The 17,768-nt window shown below is 39.0% G+C and overlaps 1 protein-coding gene across 3 annotated transcripts in view; it reads right to left on the reverse strand.

Moving 5' to 3' along the window:
• The window catches only part of PDS5B (PDS5 cohesin associated factor B), a 115,672-nt gene that overhangs the window by 43,959 nt on the left and 53,945 nt on the right, over positions 1-17,768 (reverse strand). For all 3 annotated transcript variants that reach the window (XM_068143038.1, XM_068143030.1, XM_068143020.1), the window contains exons 10-15: positions 13,414-13,508; positions 11,144-11,289; positions 9,155-9,306; positions 7,473-7,586; positions 5,861-5,942; positions 753-801 (exon numbers count right to left, since the gene is read on the reverse strand). In XM_068143038.1, the coding sequence (XP_067999139.1) occupies positions 753-801; positions 5,861-5,942; positions 7,473-7,586; positions 9,155-9,306; positions 11,144-11,289; positions 13,414-13,508 (638 nt within the window). The remainder of the gene's footprint in view (positions 1-752; positions 802-5,860; positions 5,943-7,472; positions 7,587-9,154; positions 9,307-11,143; positions 11,290-13,413; positions 13,509-17,768) is intronic.

The following is a 17,768-nucleotide window of genomic DNA, read 5'->3' on the forward strand; positions in this document are numbered from 1 at the left end:
AGCAAAAAGAAAAGATTTGGAACATGGCCAAGCAAGCAGCAAGATTCAGCTTTTCAAAAATGTGCACAGCCTTCAGCAGCACGTATTTGCCAGAACATTTAATGGTTTTCTATTCAGTCAAGAAATAAACATCTCGATTTAAAAACAAGATTTCAGAAGCACAAAGCAAGTTTGGTTTTTTCATTCTCACTGATTTTAGCGCTACTGGCATTGTGGGCCAGGAGGGCTCTGAGGTTGGTGGGTTTTACTTTGCTGAGAGTTCAGGTTACACAGAAGTTCCTCAGTTTCCAAAGTGCCTTCCCTGCTACCAAAACCCAAACTCTTTCGCATTCTCCTAACACCACTTAGAACACCAACATCTCAAAGACAGGTACATCAGCAGATACTTTAGTGGGTCAGTAGCATCAGCTAATAGAGAAATAATAAATAATAGATAATATATAATAATAAATAATAGCTAATAGATAAATAATAATAAATGCTGAAGCAGACTAACACTCTAGATGATCTAGATTTTTAATTTGTACACAACTGATGCAGCCAAAATGTCATGTCAGGATGAGCCTCATGACTGGAGACTTTTACTGTAAGCAGGATTACTTCCTTACTGCAAGCCTTAATTCCTCACCAAGCAAGTTGTTATGTCATATTTATCATAATTTGTTGTAAGTTTTGTCTGTTCCAAAACCACTTTTTGTAAGCTTATCTCTAACTGCAATTTTTAGACAGAGTAAATGTTTCAACTGACTTACGTGTTATAACCATTACTTTGGAGAATATAGCTTTACTGCTGGCATCTGTCTGCAAGTTAAAAGAAAAACTGATTAGGTAGAAATTTCACATGATGTATTTCCACTTCAACACTGAGTAAGAAAAAGTCTATAATGCATCATCAACAAGTCAGCACCCATTTTGCTAACAGTGAGAAATCAAACCCACCAAATTCTAGACAGCTACAGGAAATAAAATGCAGATCATAGCTACAGTATCACTGTCTCACACATACTTATCCAAGACATTTTCATTACTTTTCAATTCACTATGCAACTTTTGACAGTACAAATGGGTTATGCCTGTAACTGTTTTCCATCTACAGCCTCTTTGGTTTTAAACATAAAATGAAAAGCAAGCATTAAATTCACATTTATATTCTTTTTCAGATATTGCTTCTAATTAGTGTCAGTAGCTGCCACCTTACTGGAAAGAATGGAGTAAATTGCTACCCCTGCTTAGCTAAACACAGACAGCAGATGATAGCAGTGTGGTTAAGTAACAAATCACAGACCACAACACAGCTGTCCACAGCACCTTACAAGCAAAATCAGTTAAACAAAACTATTTCTTTTAGTTTAATTTATTTTCTTTCTGTTGGTACTTCTGGTACAGGATTTCAAATTCCACATGCAAAGTCCATCTCAGGAGTTAGTTGTGACTGTGTAAATGAAGAAAGGAAAAAATACAACAAATTTCACAGCTAGGTAAAACCAAATAGCAAACATATTTTCTTTACAAAACTACATTGCCTAAAACTAAGTAATGTTACATCAACATATCACCTACTTCTGAAGGCTGACAAACTACTTCTCAAGACACTTTTTCCTCACTTTTAGGTGTAATCCCCAGAGTAGGAATTTTTGTGGAATTACAAAGTTTGAAATATTAAGGAATGATAAAGGCAATCCTTAACTGTACAGTGAAAATAACCCCCAATCATCATCCTCAGAGAAGTGTTCTAAAGTGGATGAAAGAAGAAGAAAAAAAATTCAAATATTTTGTTGTGTAATAAGTTTTGTTAAGCAGCTCTGAAATCTTCCTAAGTAAAATGAAAGTGCATGTAAACCCATCAGCTTCCAAACCACAGAGGAAGCTTGCTCTTGCCACTTGAATTCTGACAGATCTACTTCAGTGATATAACTCAAAGACTGCAAAACTTCATAAATGCATGAAAATCCTTGTAGCCCAAACCAGACCATATCAAATTATATTCTCCAGAGTTAAATAGGAACACAGTCACACTTTCTGAGCTTTCACTGGAAAGTGTTTAAATTTTGAAAGAGCAGTGTTTAGCCACTGCAACAGCTAAACTTAAACAGAATTCCCTTTAACAGAAAAAAGAAGTAGCAGATAAGGTGTTTAAGACCAGGCTGGATGAGGCTCTGGCCAGCCTGATCTAGTGTGGGGTGTCCCTGCCCATGGCAGGGAGGTTGGAACTAGATGATCCTTGTGGTCCCTTCCAACCCTGACTGATACTATGATAAGCCTAAAAATTACCAAAAAATATGAAAATGGCCAATCAACTCAGAAGGCAGGCTCACCTTAAAGGAACTCTTCTTACCAAAGTACTTCATATGATGCAAATGAAAGCCTACAGTGGGCCTTTTCATAAGGTCCATATCAGGACTGAACGGCTAAGAGGTAGTGTTGCAAGACACTAATATTTTCTGATGAAAATGTCATGATGGAGGCCAAAGACATCTTTGCATTTTAGTAATAAAATCTGCATATGAATCCCAAGTAAGGTTGAAAAAACCACATTGTTTGGAGGTAACAAAAATCACAACTTATTACAGTGACCCTGACTAACATGTGGGAGTGTCTATTTCCAAGAGGAGTATCCTTCAACTTCTACTTGACTAGGTACACAGTCTACTACACATGCACAGGATTTTCTGTCACTAAAGAAAAGGAAATTCATTAGCAAATTTGTGTAAAAGCTGGCAACGTTTGAGAATGATGGCAACCTCAGAAAGATGAGACTGTAACAGAAGCACAGCATGAGATGAAGGCAAGCAATCTTTTTAGTGAACATCCTCTCTACCTTGCGATGAGGACACCTGGCACGTAATTCTAGCCCTTCAGTATTCCTGCAGAACTTTTATCACTTTTTAGTGTCAGAAGAATACTGAACAGGTATGTTCAGACATGAAATGAAAACAAACAAGAAATCTAATCTGGTTTACAGGATTCAAATGTCAACAGATTCAGAAGCTCCATACTGACACCTCTTACAGCTCAGAAGGGAATACCAAAATACTGACTAATGACAGATTGAAGATGATCAATAAACATCTATTTTAAGGAGATTTCCTGTGACACTATCTACATTGGCTTGTATTAGTGATATAGAAGCAAGTGCAGCAAATGAAGCTTAGACTTCATACACACCAGCATTCACCCCCATTTTCACACGTGAACAGTGGACTGTACACCATTGCTGCAGGAGAACACAAGAGGAGTGGTAATTTATGCTTTTGCTTTTCAGAAAAGTAACTCATCTTAAAGGTAACTTTGAGGTCTGCTCTATTTCAGATTAGAAGATACTATAACCAAAGAAATATTTCTTCATGCATTTTCAGTGTCTTCAATAGTGGTTAGACTGGGGAGAGCCTGAAGAAGAAAAGGAGAATGCCTGAAGAGTTTCATTAAATAGCAAAAAGGTTCCCCAAGAAGAAAGAAACAGTGGACTGCAAGGTTCAAAGATTTATAATTATAGAGTAATGTAGCTTGGGAGTCACAACTGCAGATCATACATCTGAACTGCCTACACTCAAAGCAGGGTGAACTTAGATCAGGTTTTGCTGTAGGTCTCATACAGTTGCATTTTAAATATTTACAAGGACAAAGTTCTCACAACTTCTCTGGGCTACCTTTTTCCACATTTGATAATCCTTACTGAATATTTTTTTCCCTGCATGTACAGTAACACCAACTCATTTCAGTTTTGTTTCCTGAATGACTAACAGGTATTTGTCTCAATACTGCCTTGGCCTGTATGCCACTTCAATTTATGATTATGAAAACACACTCATCTTAAACACAACTATTTAGTTATATGCATTAATTACCAATTTGGGGAAGGAAAGCAACCCAAACAAGTCATACAAGGCGCATCACGATAAAATGTTTTGTAAAAATAGGTAAGCATCTGCACTGGGCACAACAGACAGGGTTTGGGGCACCAAAGGGCTATCAGGGTGACCTGTGCAGTTGGAGGTCAGAGACTGCCTTTTGCTGGTCAAAACCACCCCCAGACAGTTTTCCAAATGACAGACCAACCCAACACCTGTCAAAACTTGAACCAGTCAGAGAAAGCTACGGTGTCACTGAGAAAACACATCTAAGAGAGAAGGCACTGGAGAATGCCTGACTCTAAAGGGACTGCAGCTGGTGGAGGAATCCATGATACAATAGTAAGAAGCACATAGCTGCGCTGCCATCACCGCAAAGGGATTAAACATATCATAGGGTGAGGAACCTGCAGATCCTGCCTGTAGAACAGAAGTGAGGCATCTGAAGGGGAGTCAAAGGCTGCTTCTATATTTAGTAGTTTACTTTTATTTCTCAATACCAGAACAAACAATTCAAAGTTTGTTAATTGACAATTAACTAAAGTAAAATTCCCTGACTCAAAACTATTTTGTTGCCTACAACAGCATCTCAGACTATAATAAGCCCCCTAAAGTGTCTCATGCAGTCCTGATACTCAAAAGAATATTCAAGTATAGAGAATTAGCACTTACTAGCAGAAGACAAGTAAAAATTAAATGGTAAAATGTGAACACACCAGCAGCATAAATGCTGGCAAAACCTACATAATACAGTATCATATGTGGTACTCCATAGTTAATAAAAATCCTTCATTACATCTCCTCGAAAACAAAAAGGAAAAGTTGAGATTTCACTTTCAACTGAAATGCAGAAAATATCAAGAAATTCAAAGGTTTAAATGCGTAAGGTTAAACTGCACTGAACTACTACATGAAAAATATCTCAATACAGGCACCAAAAAGCAATGAAATACCGTTGTGCCAGCAATTACTGCACTCAAAATGCAATACAACATTACAGCACCTATTGAAAGCACCATTTCAAAATTATGAATCTCACTACCATCAGGACAGAAACGGCAAGGGATGCATTTTAATTTGCAAGACAGTAGCGTTTCTAAGCAGATGTATTAGCTGACATAACCACACAGTTATTTGCTCCTCCTGGTTAAGGCAGAGCCAGCAAACAGATAACCCAGCCATAACACTTCATTAAATTTACTGTAGTGTAAGTACATGCACATATAGAACAAATTAAAATAATCTAAAAACTCATCACAGAGAGGAATGTGAACATGGCAACACTTCCTACTATTCTTTTTGTTTAAAAGGCACCATATTAAACTTTTTGCATTGAGTTCTAATTACATTCCAAATTATAGCTAGAACTTCATCATATGATTCTTCCCCTCTACTCCAAACAAGAGCATGCATATAAATACAGCTAAATCAAAACCTAAATTTTGCTTTATGAGAATATGTTAAATGCTTCTATAAATATTTTTTAACTCTGAGCAAACCTGTAAACAAATAATTCAATTGTAATCTGCTACTTCAATACAGTATTTAAATAGTTTCCAGGAATAAACAGAAACAAGTAACCTGTTGGGATAAAAATGTGATTTCTTGAATGTTATTAATCATACACAAGACAAGATGTTAAAGTGCATAGGAACATCTCCTGAACTACTCAATTTGGCAATCAGAAATAATATGCTGTTTTCCCCCCCACACACACTTTCAGGAGCCAGAATCTTGGCAAGATGTAACTCAAACTCAGCAAGTCAGTATTTTAGTATGAAATTACAGAAAATCCGTGAAAGAATTTCTATAGCATCCCTTCCTCTTGAATTTCACTAGGCAAACTTTACCCTTGTTTCCTACTGCAAGTACAGTCCAGTGAAGCTGAATTTCACAGCATTTTCTATCCACCATTAAAAATAACTTTGAGTTAGTCAAACAAATGGAATTTTAAAACAGCATATTGAGTAAAATTGCATATTCACTGTTGGGTAAAGAGAAATTTAACTCACTTTGGGTTGTTTTATTAGGTCAACTAAATCCTTCACTTGATGTCGTAGCAGATTTTGACATTTCCACATTTCATTCAATGCTCTAAAAAATAGAAAAAAAAAGAGTTGCCAAAATTGTCTACTCCACAAATATCACAAAACTGTCAAGTAAGAGCCTTTAAATGATTTTCAACTTCAGACTCAAATGTTATTATCATCTGAACTTTCCCTGTTGTGTGAGCAAAGTCTAAGTACCTCCTAATCATAGAATCATAATGGCATGATACAGAAAATTTAATTGGTTGCATTAAACTGGAACAAAGTGAGATATTGAAACAAGTTTCACTTCAGATGCTTAACTACTGTCTTTGAAAGAAATAGGAAATAACTGATGTCTGGCCTATTAAGAACTCATTTGTACAAGCCTGAAACCACTCTTCTAAAAACATTCCAGGCAGCAGGCTAAAGCAGATGTTTAAGATTTTTATCATCAAAACAATGTTTTCCTTGAACACAAAAAGCAGCTACTAGATGAATAAACTGTAAATAAATTATGAAAAGTGGACATGATTAGACTTGTAAGAGATGCATTAGAATTATTCAGCTGAATTGAAAATTGGCACACTCTCCAGGAAAAATAATTGATATAAATAAAGTCATCACAGCTTCATTTAAAACACGTCTAGAATCCGTAACTGAACATACTACGTGTTTAAAATCAGTACTGCTGCATATGAAAACTGTGGAATCCAGAAGCTACTTGTTGCCTAAAATAACAAACACTGAAATTAATCCATTCTGCATTTTTATTTAGTTTATACTGAAAAAATCCTAGAACACTAACCTTGCTTTTAATATACTATTCTCAAATGTAGTTAATTCTCAGTTACAGCTGCAATACCTTTAGGCAGGTAGCACAAGAAATGCAGGGAATTCAACCATCACTTTCTGTAGGTTTCTGGAGGCTCAAGGCCATTTTAAGCCATTCTTTCACATGCAAAGTTTTTCTAGTTTCCCTCATGAGACACACACACAAAAAGTCTGCATTTCATTTTCAAGGGACTGAGTACTACTAAATGTAAAATAAAGTAAAACTAAATAAATTCAGTCAAACTGCATATTACAGCAGCAAAACTATTGTCAAATTCATGCACATGTACTTATTTTATACTGGAGCAGTCACATAACACAAGTAAAATGAATATTGAGGGAGGAAAGAAGAAGTGGGGAGGAAAAACAAAGTCTTTCCTTCCCACTTTTAAGTCATTCTGGTTGCTAAAACAAAGAGCACTTTAACTGAGAAACTGTCAAATTAAGATCTAGAGCTGGTCAACATTACTATCTATGCTATCTCTTTTCAGACAAAAAGGACTGAAATGCACTGAAGCTTCTTTCTAGGGCTTTAGCAACCATTTTTTAACTGCTCATGGTTAAAAGGTGCCACACTTTCTTAGGTAGCACCCTGTCCCTTTTGTTTTCTAAAGATGTCTAAAAATATTGCTACATTCTATTTTCTGAGAGTTCATAAACAACTTCTGTCCACTGGCTCAGGAGGCTCATAATGATTTAAAGCTCATTTACTATAATATTTGTATTAAAAATCGTTTTGCAAGAAGTCAAATACAGCACATACTTCACAGCATTTGAATCCAATGTTGCATAAAGGTAATACAAACACTTCATCCGTTCATTTGTTTCCAAGTTGTGAGGGACCATGTATTGAGCAAAGATACGTTCAACAAGTAATCTGAAAGACAGGATGAAGAAACTTAAACTGTAAAGGAAGAAAGTGGTCTTGAATTGATGAAACATTGATTAAAAGATTCCCAGGCCCATCTAGAGATCAGTTGTTGCACATTTCACATGAGGTTATTCAAGAACATGAAGGTCAAGTTACCTTACTCCAATAAAGACTAGCATAAACTAAAAAGAACATTAAAAATCTATTATTGTAGAAGATTTAATGCTAATTTTAGCAGTAGGACATTCAAGAGATTATCAAAATCAAATGTATTAACCTAAAGAGAAACCAAAGGACTTTAGAAGTATATTTCAATTATCAGCCCAAAGAGATGTTATCTGTGAATTAATTTCATTACAGGTCATTATTGGGATAAATTCATAGACTGACACAAATTAATTTGACTAAAATAGTTACAAATATATCACATTGACCATATCACACATTAGCATGAATCCCACAGAGAGAATTTAGATACTAGTCAGAAGGAACTGACTTCCATCCACTGCTCCCTAGCTCCTTCAAACTTGGCCCTTGATGAATGAGGAAGCCCATTTAATTTGCTTCTGCAACTAAAAAGCTTTCATTCCCAAGGGAATTACAGAAAGTCCCTGCTATAACATGGAAACTCCTTATATGGAAATGAGAGAAGAGAAAGGTTTGGGTCTGCCAGTTACCTAGGAAAGCCTGAGAGAAAGAAAAACAAAACTAAGCACATGTTGCAGTCCTAAATAACAAGAAGGCCCAAGACTTTTGCAAACTAAGGTCAAAATCCAAACCCAAGTAATTTTAAAAAACCCTGAAGTTTAAGAAAAACAAGTGAGTAAGACTGGACCTGAAGAACCTGATGGTTCTGTCCTTTTCCATGGTACCATGAAATAGTTGTTTATTCTGAAGACAACTTTTAAGGCCATGAGTTTTTGAACACACTTGCATGGATTTAGAACACCATTTGCATCTGATAGTGCTCTAAATGCCAAAGCACTCATTTCCAAAGCCACCAAGACTGCCTTGATCAGTCAAAGGTGGACTAGTTCCCAAACTGGTTCCCTATGTGCAACCATATAGAAGGCTATGGCTACTATAACAGTGGAACTGCTTCCATCACAAACACAGGACAGGGTTCTAATTCATGGCTATTATAGTACAATAAAAACAACTTTCTGCAGAATGAGATGCCGTAACAGTTGTCATTACAAATACTAGGCTCCTCTTTGAAGCAGACAGGAATAAAATGCAAATCTAAAGCAAGATTGTTACAGCAATTCTACTTACTGCATTTTACATAAAAATTTGCAAGCTACTGAAATAAAACCAAAATTCTCCCTTACTGAAACAGTGGTGAAATACAGCTATAAATTTTTAATCTCACTATTTAGAATCAGTTTTGGAAACAAAGGGGGGGGGTGGGAGGGAGGGGCAGAGAAAGAAATCAGCACAGAACAACATTTGGCAGCAGTTGTATAAAATTATGCACCAAATGAAAACACACAGGATTATCAGGTCTCTTCCTTGTTGTGAACACTTAATCCCAAAAGCAAAACAGAATTACCTTGTTTTCACAACTGACTTACCGGTCATCGATACTGTTTTGATAATATATATGCAAAAGTTTATCTTTGATCCATGATATCTGCTTTGCAGCTTCTTTTCCTGCTTCTGATTGTAATGAGTACTTCTTGTATATCTGTGCGAGTCCCATCATAGCTTCCTTCCTCACTCTCCACTTGAGGGGAAAAAAAAACAGGTATTAGTTTAGCAGCTCAAAACTGAAAAGACTAGAGAATTACCTGGTCAGGTATTTCCTAGTCTGAACCAAACTAAAGGAATTTAACTGACAAATAATTAAATTGTGTTCTATGTGTAACACTTTCTCATTAGGACATATATATAGTGCATCATATCTACTACACCAAACATTCAGCACCAGTAACCACTATGCAAGTACACTTCTTGAATATAAATGGTTACCAATTTAAGCCAACATCCTTTCTCACAATCTATATGGAATATCTGAAATTGTATTATGGTTGCAACAGGGAAAAATGTCACCAAATGAAAACAATATAGTGCTAATTTTAAAAGTTTGCCACCTGTGACCTTTTTTACCATGCTTTAACAAACAGCAAGCCTCCAATTTTAACAAAAACATAGCCAATTTTAAGACTATTCAACTTTGAAAGTCTGTCAATGATCTAATTAATTAAAAAAAAACCAAACCACAAAACACCAGATCACAGAATCACAGAATCACCAAGGTTGGAAGGGACCACAAAGATCATTGAGTCCAACCTGTCACCACAGACCCATGACTAGACCATGGCACCAAGTGCCACGTCCAATCCCCTCTTGAACACCTCCAGGGACGGCGACTCCACCACCTCCCTGGGCAGCCCATTCCAATGACGAATGACTCTCTCAGTAAAGAACTTTCTCCTCACCTCGAGCCTAAACTTCCCCTGGTGCAGCTTGAGACTGTGTCCTCTTGTTCTGGTGCTGGTTGCCTGGGAGAAGAGACCAACCCCTTCCTGGCTACAACCTCCCTTCAGGTAGTTGTAGACAGCAATAAGGTCTTCCCTGAGCCTCCTCTTCCCCAGGCTAAACAATCCCAGATTCCTCAGCCTCTCCTCATAGGGCTTGTGCTTAAGGTCTCTCACCAGCCTCATTGCCCTTCTCTGGACACGTTTAAGTGTCTCAATGTCCTTCTTAAACTGAGGGGCCCAGAACTGGACACAGTACTCAAGGTGCAGCCTAACCAAAGCAGAGTACAGGGGCACAATGACTTCCCTGCTCATGCTGGCCACACTATTCTTGATGCAGGCCAGGATGCCATTGGCCTTCTTGGCCACCTGGGCACACTGCTGGCTCATGTTTAGGCAGCTGTCAATCAGCACCCCCAGGTCCCTCTCTGTTTGGGAGCTCTCCAGCCACTCTGACCCCAGCCTCTAGCTCTGCATGGGATTGCTGTGGCCAAAGTGCAGCACTCGGCACTTGGACTTGTTGAATGCCATCCTGTTGGACTCTGCCCATCTGTCCAGTCAGTCAAGGTGCCTCTGCAGAGCCCTTCTGCCCTCTAACAGATCAACATCTGCTCCCAATTTGGTGTCATCTGCAAATTTGCTGATGACTGACTCGATCCCCTCATCCAGATCATCAATGAGGATATTAAAGAGGATGGGGCCCAGATAAACTGTCTACCTCTGATGGTGGAACATCTTTCACCAGTAATCTACAAATTAAAACTTCTCATGAAAAATGCTAGACAGTTTTACCAGGGTCTCACTTCACTTAAAATTTTTACTAAAACCAGACAATTGGAGCAACATTGTTGTGCTTCAGCTTCCTTTTTTTTTTTTCCTCCTTAATCACACTATCTTAAATAAATACAGCACAATGAAAAATTCCAGACACATAAGACACCTCTGTAAAGAATCTCTTCAAAATCTATTATATTGGTTTTCATTTGTAATTTAAAAATTTTCCAGAAGCACTGCCTTTTAAATATATGAACTGCCCACCAGAAATACAACACACCAACATCATTAGTACTAATTATGTCTTACCCGCTTGTCCAGTGTTCGTTCTCTGACAAAATTAAGCAGATGATCATTGACAAGCAAAAGATCTTTTTTAGCAGCAGTAACTATGGATACTATAACATCATGCCTTATGGCTTCCTCAGGATCATGTGATCTTACTTTAAGATATTCTGGGGGGGAAAAAATAGTTAAGTATTTAATTGTAAGTAAACAACTTCAGTTTCTTTTCTTTCTCTACACAGTATTCAACTCACAGAAGCAGAAAACAATTCTCTACTGGTTTGAGCATCAACAGTAAGATACCAATAGTATTGTCTGAGATTGACCAAAATGTCAGTAGACATGTTTGCTTAGAAAAGAAAAGATTTTTATTTCTGGAATTATGGAAATAATTATGAGGTTGCATTTTTGTTAGCTCTTCTAATAGTTATGTCTACATTAGCAACTATTATAGCAAACAGAACTGGTCCTGTAGAATAGACAGTGCTAAGACCTTGATAACCACACTAAATACATTTTGAAGTCTTACTTCCAGGCTAGAGGCTACTCTCTTCCTGCAGACTCCATCCCCTTTGGCTGCCACAGCACATTAGCTGCGCTCTTGATCGCAACTTCTGTATTATCCACAAGGAGTCTAGTTCACGTGCTCCAGGAACACTCCACAGTGTGAGCCATATAAGCATTGTAAGCAGGAATAAATCAAGAGACATACTTTGAAAGCATGCTCTTTGACCAAACCAGAATGCTTATTTAGACACACTTAGCTCATTCATCTTAGAACAATTTTTCAAGGTTATTTTGGCCCATTGCTACTTAATCGGTAGCATCAATAATATTATCAGTATTTTAAGAATACTGCTTCCAAGTGTCAAACATGTTAGATACCTATTGTCATTTTAGAAAGCTGACAAAATCACAGTTAGTTTGTACTAGCACATATTTTAAGTCAATTTAGGAACACAAGTGGGTAAGAAAGTGCACCAAATGTTATTAAGATCACTGTACACAATAAACGTCAGTGAAACATTAAGAACCTAAAGAAACATTGAAAATTCCAAGTTTACTCTGAATTAAATACCACAGGTTACTGTCCTCTTATTACTGTTTAATGACCAGCAAAAATTTCCATGTCTCCTAGGACATCTTGGCCACTAATATTTCTGCTAATCAGCACAAGTGTCAAAAGAGCACATCAAGAAATAAAGCTGCACACTTATGGAGGCTATAAATTTGAAATTCAATTAAGATTGTTTTTAACAGTTTTCTTTCACAGGAATTAAATAAACACAAACTAAAGCAAGAACAATGCCATTGCACAAAACAGTTCTGGTCTCAAACACCAGTGAGTCAGAGAAGTTTTTCTGACAATCTGACTCAAGCACTACAGGGAGAGAGAGGGGCAGGTAAAAATTACATTTCCCAGAGGATACCATTAGAGGGGGCACAAAGTCCTTCTGCAATACAAAAAAGGAAACAAATACCCTGAAAATACAATTCTGATAATCAAAGAAGAAAGATCTTTACCATTCTATTAAGGAAAGGTTCAGTTATTATTTTTATATATTTTTTTTTTCAAGCTGGCTTAGCAATATCAATAACCACAGGATGACTCTAACCTGCCTGCATTTGCGTCTGACTTGATACTAAACAAGCAGTGGGGCAAACCTAGGCACTTAACCCTTCACATTTAATCCTCAGCGCAAATGGGAGTTTATTGATCAGAGGAGATACAGTCTCCATAAACACATCGAGGGGCAAAACCCAAAAATCTAAAAAACTTTTTTTTTTTTCCCCATTAAAAGATAATACTACATGCTTCTGTCTGTGCCAGAGATGATCTTCCTACAGAGGGCTTGAATTGCAGCCTGCATTTGATCTGAAGGAGCAGGAACCAATGGCTGTGGTCACAGTGACAAGGAGTGTTTTCATGGTTTAGAGACTGGCTGCATAATATTTACACATTTCAGCTTTGTAGAACTAAAGTCTCCCCTTTGCACCTTAATGATAAATGCAATGGCCATTAGACTAGCCAGGCCATCTTTGCATGAACCCATGCTCCTTAATTTCAACAGCAGTCGAGAATGCAACTACTGTCAAAGAAGGGGAGCAATCTCTTCTGTTAAAGCATTCTTCATGTACAATCCATGCAGCCAGAGAAGCCACCCTGAAGGCAGGGACTCCTATCTCAACTACCTCCTCAACAACATCTGACTGGTGCTTAGGATTGTAACTAACCCTCCTGACTGTTCCAGGAGACTTAAAATTGTAATATAATATAGTAATAAAGCCAGTACCTGTTAAGTCTTTTGCTAAGTCGGGATGGTTCATAAGGCAGTGACTCGCAAATTTCACACATTCAAGACGAATAGGTACATGGATATCATTAAACCTGTTTAGAAACAAGATAATGCATTACAACAACAGCAAAAATACCACTTCCACCAAAGACATTAGCTTAGTGCTATGGAATCTCAACTATCTCTGAAAAGACTTCCATGCTTCCTATGCACAGTTACACGCATAAACCATCTGGTTTCACAGTATTCAGTAGACTAGTATTAGCTTAAGAAAAAAATTCCTGCATTCATTTATTCTCCTGTTCAGGAAACAAATAGATAAATACTCTTTCCTGATGTGCATGAAAAACTCCCAGGAGGACAACAAACAATTAAAAAGATGTCTGACATTTTAGCTGTATCTTCTGTAATGCTCCATGGAATTAACCATGAACCATGTACAAACAGAACAACTAAACGTTCTCTAGGATTGTGGCATTTGTGCCCTCTCTAAACTGTATGAGAGACAGCAAACAAATAGCCTAATACAAATTTCTTCTGAGAAGGATCACTTCAACTTCTGTAAAGTTTCCTTTCAAAAGGCTGAGTAAGGTTTGGTGCTTGAGAAAATAGCATTTTCTCATGTTTAAATTTTATATAAACACACAGAATGCCAGGGTGGAAGTGACCCCAAGAGGATAGTGTCCTTTCAGTGAGATAGCCCAGCATCCTGTCAAGCTGAGTCTTAAAATTGACCAATGTAAGATAAACCACTACTTCTCTTGGGAGATTATTCCAAAGTCCACCTGTTCTCATGGTGAAAAATCTTTCTTCTGGATTCCAATTGGAATCCTCCCCAAGAGCAATTTGTACCCATTGCCCCTTGTCTTTTCCATGTGACTCCTTGTAATAAAGGGCTATCACCATCCTGGTAGCCACCCTTGCTGTACTATTATGTGCTTTCACCAGAGGGAGGGAGGTGCTGAGTCATTTCTGAATTGTTCTCCAGTTTGGTCACATGGCAAGGGACAGGGATGGTGGTAACTCGCCACAAAGCTGTTGTCAGAAGATCGGTGTCAACCCAGACTGAGGTCAAACTTAAGCAGACAGGTGTCCAGGCAACTGTAGAGTGCTGGAGCCTGGCACTTGGAACGGAGAGCAGTGGAGACAACACCTGCATTAGGTGTGAGCAGCTCGATTATCTGTTTAATCTAGTGGCTGAACTGAAGGAAAAAGTTGCTACACTTATGACTGTAAGGGAATGTGAAAGAGTTGGATTTGAGGAACCAGGCTCTGCAGGCTCCCCTAGCAGAGGGAGGTGACCCAAGAAGCAGCAGGGCATGGATACAGGTCCCTGTTAGGAGAGGCGAGGGAAAACCCTCATGGTTCCCCTCACCTTCCCAGCTGCCTTTGTAAAACAAGGATGGGGCACTGGACGTTGAGGGAGAGGTGAATGAGAAGACAAACCATCTGAGGTGTTGCCTAAAGCAAAACAGCCCACCCCCCACATCAAGACTCGTTCCCTTAAAAAAAGAGGAGGCTTATTGTTATTGGTGATTCCCTTTGGAGGGGAACAGAGGGCCCCATGGATTAGCCAGATCCTTCCCACAGGGAAGTGGGCTGCCTCCCTGGAGCCCAGGTCAGAGATGTTACCAGAAGGCTGCCTAGTCTGGTACAGTCCTCTGATTACTGTCCCTTGAAAGTTATGCAGGTGGGGAGCAATGAGGGTGAACCAGAGGTCCAAAGGCAATCTGTATTCTGTAATCAAGGCTGAACAAACCCAGTTCTTTCAGTCTTTCCTTATACGGCAGGTCTTCCAGTCTTCTGATCATTCTTGCAGCCCTTCTCTGGACACTTGCCAGCACTTCTGAATCTTTTTTGTACAGCAAGGACCAAAACTGCATGCAATATTCCATATGTGGCCTGACAAGTGCTGAGTGAGACAATCACTTCTTCACCTCTGCTGGTAATGCCCTTGATGATGCAACCCAGCATCCTATTGGCATTCTTTGCAGCTGCAGCATACTGTACAGTCACACCAAGCTTGTTATACACCAAGACTTCTGAGATGCTCTCCAGACAGGTGGATGGCAGTCTGAGCTGCACTCCTGGGTTATATATTCCCAGGTGCAAGACCCTACATTTGTCCATGTCGAGCTTCCTAAGGGTCTTGCTAGTCTACTCATTCAGCCTGTCCTGATCTTCCTGGAGGGTGGCTCTCCCTTCTGGAGCATCAACCTCCTTACCCATTTTAGTGTCATCTCCATTTTCACCAGGGTGCTCTTGAGCCCACCATCCAGATCACTGATGAAGATATTAAACAGCATTGGGCCCAATATTGATCTCTGGGGGACCCCACTTGTGACTGGTGCCAGGCTGAGAAAGAACTACTGACTACCACCTTCTGGGCATGGCCTCTCAGCCAGTTCCCCACTCACTGTACAGACCACTTGTCCAGGCCACAATATGCCAGTTTCTAAAGGAGATTGTGGGGCAGTGTGTCAAAAGCCTTGGAGAAATTCAGGTAGACAATGTCAGCTGCTCATCCTGCAGTGACCAAGTGAATTACTTTGTCACAGAAGGCAGTCAGGTTTGTCAAGCACAATTTGCCTCTGGTGAATCCATGTTGGCTTTTCCCAATTACATGCTTCAGTTGACTTGTGACAGTCCCCAAGAGGATTTGCTCCCTAACTTTCCCAGGGACTGATGTGAGGCTAATAGGTCTAAAATTACAATTACCTGGGTCCTCCTAGGAACCCTTCTTATAGATGGGGGTGACGTTAACCTTCTTCCAGTCTTCAGGGATGTCTCCTGAACTCCATGACTTCTCACAGATTATGGAGAGCAGTCTTGCAACAATATTGGCCAGCTCTCTTAGCACACTTGGGTGGACAGCATCTGGGCCTATCAACTTGTGCAGACCAAGCTCCTATAATAATTGGCTCAGCGACTCTTCTTCCCCTGAAAGCAGGTCTGGGTCTGCATCAACATGAGTTGTTGATCCCACTGGCTGGAACTCAACAGTATTGGTAAAGACAGAGGTGATTGAGGAGTTAAGAACCTCTGCCTTTTCAGAGCTGTTGGTAAGTAGTCCACCTCTCCTGTTTAATCATGGGCTTATAGTCTCTTTTTGTTTCTGCTTGTTGTTAATGTACCTGAAGAACCCTTTCTTTAAGTTTTTGACATCTTTGGCCAATTCCAGTTTGAACTGAGCTTTTCCTTCCCTGACTTCATCTCCACATACCCTGGTAATGCCCTGGGAATCTTCCAAGAGGTACCGTTCCACTTTTCCATCTCTGGTACATTTCCCTTTTGATTCTCAGCAGACCCAGAAACTCAGAGTTAAGCCAAGGTGGTCTCTTGTTCCACCCACTTCTCTTGCCTTCAGAGGGAATGAACTGATTTTGTGTCTAGGAGAGTGTTCTTGAAAAACTCCCAGCGTGCACTGTCTCCTTTATCCTCCATGGAAGCTTTCCTCAGGTTCCCTTCCAACCAAGCTCTGAGAACACTCAAGTTTGCTCTTCTTAAATCTAAAACATTTATTTTAGAACTAACCTTTAGCGTGCTCAGCAGTATCCAAAATTCCACACTATTGTGATTGCTGCAGCCATGGCTGTCACTAACCAAGATATTCCAAAGCCAATTTTCTTGGTTAGTGAGCAGCAAACCCTGCAGTGCCTCATTCCTGCTGGGCACATCTAACTTTGTGTGAGGAAGGAGTCCCCTGTGCATTCCAGAAATTTGCTGGAGGATAGGTAAAGTGCTGTGATGTTCTTCCAGCAAATGTGTGGGTAGTCAAAGTCTCCCATAAAAACCAAGTTTTGTTGCTTAAGTGACTCAAGAACTGTCTCATTGGTCATGTCATCTTGGTTTAGGGGTCAGGAACAGATGCCTGCTTTCAGGTCTCCCTTGGAGACAGCCCCTCTGATATTCTGAGGTATGCTTTTAAAAACATAATTTTTAAAAATCAAGACAAGAAGGATGGTTCTTTTAATGACACAGCTACTATAACTTAGTTAAAATCCTCCAAAAAAAGTAAATATATGTAAGTGATAACTATCTGAAAACAGCAATTCTGAACAATGGACTGCACATACTGACATTGCTGTGCATTGTTACACAAAGCAGCATTTTCCTTCAGGCCCAGTCAGATCTGGGATTTTTGGATGGCATGCAATGTTTTAAACAGTTACATGCTTTCAAGCAAAAGGCATTCCCTCTGTTAAGTTCCCTCTATTTTATAAAGTAGCATTTCTTTGAGGACTCCACTTTTGAGACAATTGAATACTAAATTATAAACCAACAGCATTTATAATACTTTAAAGACTTTGTCCTCGTTTACTCAAATCAAACACATTTTTGTCATAGTACCA

Source organism: Melanerpes formicivorus, unplaced genomic scaffold, assembly GCF_026170545.1.
Source record: "Melanerpes formicivorus ecotype bairdi unplaced genomic scaffold, bMelFor1.0.p_v2 SCAF_1, whole genome shotgun sequence".
In the NCBI taxonomy this organism is placed as follows: Eukaryota; Metazoa; Chordata; class Aves; order Piciformes; family Picidae; genus Melanerpes; species Melanerpes formicivorus.